Source organism: Thunnus thynnus, chromosome 3, assembly GCF_963924715.1.
Source record: "Thunnus thynnus chromosome 3, fThuThy2.1, whole genome shotgun sequence".
In the NCBI taxonomy this organism is placed as follows: Eukaryota; Metazoa; Chordata; class Actinopteri; order Scombriformes; family Scombridae; genus Thunnus; species Thunnus thynnus.
In genome coordinates this window covers 37,001,258-37,010,671 of record NC_089519.1, presented here as the reverse complement: position 1 = coordinate 37,010,671, position 9,414 = coordinate 37,001,258, and the positions used below count along the sequence as shown (strand labels likewise).

Here is a 9,414-nt window from a genome sequence, read left to right as displayed (position 1 = left end):
GACTGTGGATTTTGTCCCCCATCACTTCCATTGTAAGGTCATTATGAAGGGATCTTCTAATAGTCAGTATGAACAGGAGGAATGATTACAGCAAGAAAAACAGGTTTAATGTTCATTTGAGCTCCTGACTGTTGTTTTAAGACAGACTTGAAAAATTGTGAACCCATCCTTTAAAGAGAACAAGTGACTTCTACTCTTAAATTTGTCATGCCGGCCAGTTTGTTCTGTGTCAGTTGGTTTGGTTTGATTGGTTTAATTTGTAGTCGTAGGTTGTAGTAGCAGTCACATTGTGAGAATTTGGTCTTAAATTTCTGACGCAGGCTGTCTTTGGTCACCAAATTGTTGGTGGACGAGTCTCAAAGTGAGATCTAGGACACCATTTTGGGTTGATGAAAAGTTTTAAGAGACATTTGAACAATTGTGAACCCATCCTTTAAAAACTACAGAAATCAGCTGTTTAAGGAAATCAATCAGCCTTTTAAAAATGGCTACAAACTGGCGCAATAATTAACTGACTATTGACATGGAACAGGAGTCCACAGGCTGTTGGTCCAGACTGTTTTTCTGTGCTGATAGTGGTTTGTTCTATTGGTACAGAATGAGTCTGCGGAATTTATTGTCGAATCTCCTTTAATTGAAATATTGGTTACTGGATGGTTGGCGTAAGGTTTAACAATGTGCAACAATAAAAAAAACATTTGGATAATTTACTTCAGTAGAAAACAAACCTCTCAATAGATTGTAGGTCAATTAAGTAAAAAACAATAATCAGTGCAGAGAGAAAATATTGAAACATGATGATACAAAGCTGCATATGTAGACTAATAAGTGTTTGGTAAAGAAAGCAGAAAAACATCTGTGATTGTTAATGAACTGTAACAGAAACACAAACACAGCTTCTCTGTAAACCAGGTTTTATTTTTTGTGTTTGGTGTTCAACAAGTCACTGCTTACTCAGGCCATGTTTTTAAAGCTTTACATTAAAACCACAGACATAGTTTAGTTTACAGATTTTTACAATCACATATTTACAGATTTCTTTAAATCATAATCAATCTATTCAATATTCAAACAAACAAATTGGCCAAAGTGGACAGAAACTAAACAAACCTCAGACAAGATAAGAAAATCCTTTATACACATTATACATATATTCTGTTAATCAACTGTAGAGCTGCAACTAATGATTATTTTCATTAACAATTAACCTTGTTTTAACTTGTTTTTGAATCATTATTTACTCTATAAAATGTCAGAAAATAGTGAAAATATTCATCACAGTTTCTAAGAGTTCAAGGTGTCTTTGAATGTTTTGTCTGACCAACAGTCCAAAACCCAAAAATATTCCAGTTACCATCATATAGAGCAGAGAGTAGCAGCAAAACCTCACATTTAAAAAGATGGAGCCTGAGAATGTTTGTCTGACAAATAATTTAAATGATCATCAATCAATCAATTCATTTCTGTTGTTCTGTCATTAAGTGTTTCAGCACTTTATGACACTGTGAAATATTCACACTTTGTTTTCTGTGGTTTCACTTCAAACTGAAAGTTTTGTTTTTTGGAAACTTTGTGTTTTTGACTAGAAATGAAACTAAAGTTCTGTGGATTTGATCAGATGTTTAAATAGAGATTTAATTTTAGATAGAAATCCTAGTTTGTGTTTTTTCTCATAATAAACAAGAATGTGTTTGTTTATTTACTCTCTTCAAAAACAAAGACACATTTATGACATAAAACAGGTGATTACTCTACTCAGTTTGATTGACAGGACAGATGATCAGAGGAGCAGAGTTTTTACCACCATCATGAATACAAGGATTGAAGTATGGGTAGAGTTTCTCAGTGAAGGAGCAGCCAGTAAAGGAGTAGATAGGAGTTGCAGCATCTACATCATAAAAGGAGACCAGACTCTCCTCATAATCCACAAACACCCCCACCTTCTGAAGCTGAGGCTTCAGAGAGAGACGGACTGAAGGTTCATCAAGAGCTTCATATTCATTTCCATTTCTCAACCATATAATCCAGTAACCATTCGTAGGTTTCACTGCCATTGTTCCCTTCCTGTTGATGGACTCTCTGGCCACTCCTAAAGTCCATTTAGTCTTCTCTTTAACCTGAACCTCAAAGTAAAATCTGCCTGAAGAGAAACTCTGCTTTCCTAAAACACAGGGACAAAGAGAAAATCTCTCTGGGTTGTCTGGGAGATTCTTCTTCACATCACTATCATTTACTTGTTTTCCATCATCAGACAGGATGAGATCAGGATGTGCTGTATCAGGATCAAGAGTCACATCCACTGCATACTGCTGGACCCTCTTCAGCTCAGCCTCAAACAGCTTCTTCATCTCTTTACTGAATGTCTCCTTCAGGGGAGTCACAGCTCTCACCACAGTCCCCTCATATGATGGTGGACGGACGCTGACCTCTGTCCAGTCTTTGGTGGGTGGAGCAGCATTCAGGGATGGGAAGTTTTGGAGGAGGTGGAGGTGGTCTTCAGAGTGTGAGAGCTGCTTCACCTCAGAGCTTCTCTTCATCAGCTCAGAGATTTCCTTTTGCAGCTCTTTGATGAAGTCTTCAGCCTGTTTCTCTGTTGTTCTTTGCTTCTCTTCAATTGTCTCAATGAGCTCATTCAGGCTTCTCTCAATAGACTCCTTCAGAGCGGTGAAGACCTGAACACCTTCTGCTTTCTCTCTGTCTGCATCTTTCTTACTGAGGTTGACTGACTCTTTGATCTCTTGAACCTTCAGTCGTCTCTTCTGGATCATCTGCAAAATTTCAGCCTTTGTCTTCCCCAGCTCTGCCTTCTTTCCTTCATATTCTTCTTCCAGAGGAACAAACTCATGTGTCTTGTGGTCAGAATAGGTGCAGAGCATGCAGACACATGTCTGGTCGGTCTTACAGAACAGCTCCAGAGGTTTATCGTGCTTCATACACATCCTGTCTTCCAGGTTCTCCACAGGGTCCATCAGCTGATGTCTTTCCAGGCCTGACATTGTCAGATTAGGCTCCAGGTGAGTCTCACAGTAATAAGACCAGGAAGGTTGGAGTGAAGCTGAACTCCAAACCACAGAGATTCAGATACAAAAGTCCTGAGAACTGACACAGAGAGACTGTTTAAAAAACAATTAAAGTTGTTTCACTGAATCTGTGTAAATACATCTTTAGTTATAATGTCACTAATTTCACAAGTGTCAGTATGAAATGAAAAGAGTGGGACTTCCTGTCTGCTGTGTTAAAGCTGGTTGTTGAAACATTAAATATGATCAGTTGTACTCACCAGTGTTTGGCAGAGACTCTGCTGTGTTGTTGAGAAAGACTTGATGAACTCAGTTTAATTTTTATTTGGACAGAAGTGGAGAGACTCGACTGCAGCTCTGCTGTCGCTCTGACAACCTTTAAGTTTCACCTCTGGAGATTGACAGTAGCAGCTGTCTTCTCTTTCCAGTGTTGCTCCTCCTCTTACTGCAGCTCTTATGAGTTATTTTCCTCCCTCTGATTTACAGGATTATTGTGAAATATCATGGAGCAAAGGTGGTACTGTACCTGACAGGCAGCCAGTTTTTATTGCTGAAGTTTTCATGTAACTATTAACTTATTTTTCTCTTGAACTGAGTTCAACAAATGTCGTCTGGTCAACATTGATGTTAAATCAAAAGTTATTTCAAAAACACATTTTTTAACTTCTACAAACAGTTTCCAGTTTACTTCATAAAATGAGATGAAAGACAGTCGACAACAACGAAAGGATGATTTTATTTTATCTCATGCAGATACGATTTCTGTATTTTGCTTCATGTTCTACCTTATTTGTTCCTTTCCTGTAAAGCCAATTAGTTCAGACTGTTTTGTGGTGAACCACCACAGTCCTGACAGGGATAAATGTAGAATCTATCATCTCTGTACTGAGTGATGCTTCACACTTCCAGCACTGTTCTTTGGGAGTTTGGGAGTTGTAGTGTGAACCCTGTTAGCCACAGCGCTAATGTCATGTCAGCAGCTCTGCTGTCAATCTGAGGTTTGGAACATTTAAAGAATTAAAAATTGTTTGTTAGCAGGAGTTGGATGGTTTTAATCCTCAACCTGTTTTAGTAAATCTTGATGACTGCAGTTACAATAACAGAAACCTTTTATTAGATAAGAATTTATTGTTCATTGGGGGTAAATTCAAGTTACATCAAGAAAATAGATGGAAGCAGTATTTTAATGAAATAAATTAGACTGAAATAAGGAACCAAATCAGTTAAATTATTTATTAAAATAATCTACATACAATATTTATTACAATACCTTAAACTGTGTCAGTAAATGTGCAAAGGCAAAGGCGGAACCCCTCTGGAAGCCGGGCATGGAGCCGGCGGCGAAGGCGGAGCCCCTCTGGAGGCCTGGCATGGAGCCGGCGGCGAAGGCGGAACCCCTCTGGAGGCCGGGCTGCAGGCCGACGGCGAAGGCAAAGGCAGAGCCCCTCAGGGAGCAAAGCCACTGAGGATGCTGCTGCAGACTCGGGAGGTGGAGCCACTGGGGATGATGCTGCAGACTCGGGAGGTGGAGCCACTGGGGATGATGCTGCAGACTCTAGGGGCGGAGCCACTGGGGGGGATGCTGCAGACTCTAGGGGCGGAGTCACTGGGGGGGATGCTGCAGACTCTGGGGGCGATGCCACAGGGGACTGGTGCAGCTCAGGAATGGGGGACTGGCGCAGCTCAGGAGCAGAACATTGCTGTGGCGGCCCAGCAGGAATAGAGGATTGCTGCAGTGGCCCGCAGGGACAGGGAGTTGCTGCACGCCAGCAGGGACAGGGAGTTGCTGCACGCCAGCAGGGACGGAGGGTTGAGTCTTCATGAGGCTGAGAAGCAGAGACTCTGAGGCGCTGGGGAGCGGAGACTCTGAGGCGCTGGGGCGGACAGGCCAGGTGGCAAGGTGACCCAAGGAACGGTGTTGTCGTCTGCGTTGATGACTGGACCTCTGGTTGGCACTCTGAGGGCCTCCCAGAGCCAGACAGGTGCCCAAGTAGCAGTCCTGAATCGGAGCGGCATCGAGACCAGCAGGTTGGTGGTACGCAGGCAGGGGTGGGGGCTGAGGACTGCCCGGCCAAGAAGCAGACTGCTGGCTAGCTGAATCTTTGTTGGCATATTAGCTGCTTGAAGGCAGAAAAACTCAAATAGAGTCATTTGAGCAGGAATGTCCAGTGTGGAAGCAGAATGGCAGTAGTGGTGGCTCGCAGGCTGCAGGCTCACAACCCTAACCCTAAGTGACTGGGGGGCTGGCTGGTTGCGAGCCATCCCGGGTGCAGGCTGAAGGCCAGCATGGCAAAAGCTGGCAGGCGGGGGGTCAGCTGGGTTGGAGGCAGGATGGCTACTGGGGAGGACGGAGGAACTGGGAAATGGAGCCTCATGCTCCACAGACTCCCAGCGACTTGCCATCAACCTTTTTGCCAGAATGGGGTCCTCCTCATGGACGGACCGGAAAAAGTTGATCATGTGCTCACCATCAGAGTCATTAGGGTGTATCAAAGGCAGGAAAACAGAAACCGGGTCCATCTCTGCTGGGTCCATGTTTGGTTGGATCATTCTGTCAGGTTGAGTAGCAAAATGGACGCAATTGCAGAGACCAGCATGCAGAGATTGGAGGGTAGACGAAAACCTTTAATCTTGAGGTGGTTAGGACAGGACAGGACAGGATAGGGCAAAACAGAACCGCACAGAACAAACTGAACAAAACAAATGATCCAACAAAGACCCAACTTAAAACCAGACCTTAAATACAGACTAAACTAATCAGGGAATGGGGAACAGGTGACAAGACACAAGTGCAGGCTGGGAGTGATTGGCTGAGGGAAACACAGGAAGCAGGGCAGGTGAGGAGGAGCACATGAACACACAAGGGAAACACAGCAACAAAACCAAAAACACAAAACTCCAAATACAACCCACACTAACCCATCCAAGAACCACCATGAACCCCAACCCAAGTACACAACACGCAACAAAACAAACAACAAAAGGCAGTCCAAACCAACCACCCAACTACAACAAGAAACCCCACATGACCAGAAGGACTAAACAGGATGTGACACAAATATTGAAGTGAGAAGGATCCTGTAGTGTATAGGTATATACAGCTATATGCAAAAGTTTGGACACCACTTGACAAATAACATATTTTAGTGTTTTTTTTAAATGAAAAGATGTAAACATAGTGTGTCTAGGACACGGAAGAAAACCAAATTTTCAGCAAACAAAAGTCTCGTTTAATCAACAGTTTGTAAAAGAGTTTTAAAAGTGGGAGCAGATTCTGTTTTATAAAGGATTTCAAGTAAATATCAGCTAATAACTCAAAGCATATAAATTCTGATTGGACTTTCCTAAATGTTAATGGTGAGAGGTGTAACTTACAGGACAGGTTCACAGCATTTCAAGTGTGTCTTAAAACAGCAGGTGTCCATATGAACAGTGAAAGAGGTTTACCTCACTGTAATCATTCCTCCTGTTCATACTGGATATTAAAAGATCCTTCAAATTTGCTTTCAATGGAAGTGATGGAGGCCAAAATCCACAATGTGTCCACACAGTCATTTAAAAGTTGATGTGAAGCTTATATGAGGCTTCAGCAGTCTGAGTTAATCATATCAAGTGAATATCTGCCACATTTACAGTCTTTTTAGCATCAAATTCCCTCCATGTGTTTCCCCGTTGAGCTGCGGTGTCAGGTACTGAACCACGGCTTGGACTCAAATGCAAACAGACTCAGTTGGCAAGTTCAAAAATCAGTCCTTTAATCACAGCTTGGTCGGTACACAGGTGATCAGTCAGCAAAACAAGAGTATCCAAATCAGTAGGTTAAATGGCAAGGTCGAAGGCAAAAACAGGTCAGGAAACTATAAGACTCACAAGGAAAAAGGCTGGAACACTGTCACACAGGAACAAGACGAACTAGCACAGAAGGAAGGGAATACTGAGACTAAACACTGTGGGGGAGGGGAGACAATGAGACACAGGTGCAATACATTAGGGCAGGGCAGATAATCACACAAGAGGGAGACACACGAGGGCAGGAAGTGAAGAACCTGAAACGAGACAAGAGGTGAGTACCAAAAATAAAACAGGAAGCACAAGACAAAGAACACTGGGAGAAACAAAAACATAACTCAGCTATCCAGCCAGGGCCCGACAAACCTGGGAGCGAGTTTCTGGGACTCCACTCTGAGAGGCAGGTCTTTAGTGGAGAGCCAAACTTTCTGACCGCTCTTGTATGTGAGGGCAGGGATCCGCCGCCAGTCAGCCGCCTTTTTGTAACGCTTGAAATTGCGCAGCAGGGTGCGTCGGGCCCGGGCCCAGGTGTGGTGACAGCGGCCGACCAGAGCCAGTGCAGAGGGCACACTAACCTCCTTCTCCAGGGCAGGGAAGAGAGGAGGTTGATATACATAGGCATAGACTGAAAGGGGGAGAGACCAGATGAGGAACATGGGAGAGAATTGTGTGCATACTCAACTCAGGTGAGCTGTCTGCTCCATGTGTTGGGGCTCTGGGAGGCAAGGCAGCGCAGGCTGGTCTCCAGCTCCTGGTTCAGCTGCTCTGTCTGACGGTTGGTTTGGGGATGGTGGCCCGATGAGAGGCTGACAGATGCTCCCAGGAGTGAGCAGAAAGCCCGCCAGAACTGTGCCACAAATTGCGGACTCCCGTCAGACACAATGTCCCTGGGGAAGCCATGGAGGCGAAAAACATGATGCAACATCATCTTGGCCGTCTATCCACCACCGTGAGGACGGTGGTGTTACCTTCAGAAAGGGGGAGACCAGTCACAAAGTCCATGGAGATGTCTGACCAGAGTCGATGTGGCACAGGGAGTGGGTGGAGCTGACCAGAAGTTGGGCGTCGGGAGACCTTACAGCGAGCACACACAGGACAGGCTGCGACATACTCTGTCACCTCCTTCTCCATGACCAGCCACCAGAACTGCTGTTGTATGACGAACAATTTCCTGCGTACTCCAGGGTGACAAGATAACCGGGAAGAGTGGGCCTAGTGGATGACCTGTGAATACAAGACAGGAGGCACAAACAGCCGGTTTGGTGGGCAGCCGGCCGGAGGCTGACAGTTCATGCTGGCCTCGTTGACCCTTCTCTCAATGTCCAAAGTGACAGAGCCCACAACGCATGAGAGGGGAAGAATGGGAGTAGGATCTTTACAAGAGTTTTCAGAGGGAAACGAACGGGAGAGAGCATCAGGTTTTAAGTTCTTGGAGCCAGGGCGATAGGACAGGGTGAAATGGAACCGGTTGAAAAAGAGAGCCCACCCTGCCTGCCGAGAGTTGAGCCTCTTTGCCGTCCTCAAGTACTCAAGGTTCTTATGATCCGTCCAGACGAGAAAAGGCTGTTCAGCCCCCTCCAACCAGTGCCTCCACTCCTCCAATGCCACCTTAATGGCAAGCAGCTCAAGGTTGCCAACATCATAGTTCCTCTCAGAGGCTGACAGCTTGCGGGAAAGAAAGGCACAGGGGTGTAACTTATTGTCCTTAGTCGACCTCTGAGAGAGAACAGCTCCCACCCCCACATCGGAGGCATCCACCTCCACCAGAAACTGCAGGTTGGGATCAGGCAACGTGAGGACGGGAGCTGAGGTGAAGCTGGTCTTCAGCTTCTGGAAGCCGAGCTCGGCCTGTGGGTTCCACTGGAAGTTAGACTTGGAAGAGGTCAGTGCATGAAGGGGGGCAGCAACAGAACTAAAATTTCCGATGAACTTTCTGTAAAAATTTGCAAACCCCAGGAATAGTTTAACCTCCTTACAGCTAGTGGGAATGGGCCAATCAACAACAGCACTAACCTTTATGGGATCCATCCTGACCTTCCCCTCAGACACAATGAACCCCAGGAAGGTCACGGAGGGCACATGAAACTCACACCTCTCAGCTTTGACAAAGAGTTGATGGTGGAGGAGGTGCTGGAGGACCCGCCAGACGTGCATCAGGGGAAAAGATTAAGATGTCATCCAGGTAAACAAAAACAAACTCATTGAGCATGTCCCAGAGGACGTTGTTCACCAGGGCCTGAAAGACAGCCGGGGCATTGGTAAGTCCAAAAGGCATGACCAGGTACTCATAATGACCACTGGGAGTGTTAAACGCTGTCCTCCATTCATACCCCTCCCTTATTCTAACTAGGTGATAGGCATTTCTTAAGTCCAGTTTGGTGAAAACCTTAGCACCCTTAGTTGTTCAAAAGCAGTGGAAATTAAAGGGAGGGGGTACCTGTTGTGAATGGTGATCTCGTTGAGTCCTCTGTAGTCAATGCAGGGCCGCAGGGTTAGGGTTAGAGAGGAGGGAGGCCAAATAATCCCTACAGCCAGGGATTCCTCAATGTACTTTTTCATGGCCTGGGTTTCAGGAGCTAACAGGGAATACAGCCAACCCTTGGGT

The 9,414-nt window shown here is 45.2% G+C and overlaps 1 protein-coding gene across 1 annotated transcript; it reads right to left on the bottom strand.

Annotated features, from left to right (window-relative positions):
• Positions 1 to 897: 897 nt before the first annotated feature.
• On the bottom strand, positions 898 to 3,404 carry LOC137180363 (zinc finger protein RFP-like). The gene is made up of 2 exons (XM_067585690.1): positions 3,281 to 3,404; positions 898 to 3,099 (listed from the first exon to the last, which is right to left on the bottom strand). Exon 2 carries the CDS (start codon positions 2,994 to 2,996, stop codon positions 1,752 to 1,754), a length of 1,245 nt encoding a protein of 414 aa, XP_067441791.1. The 5' UTR covers positions 2,997 to 3,099; positions 3,281 to 3,404; the 3' UTR covers positions 898 to 1,751.
• Positions 3,405 to 9,414: the final 6,010 nt, after the last annotated feature.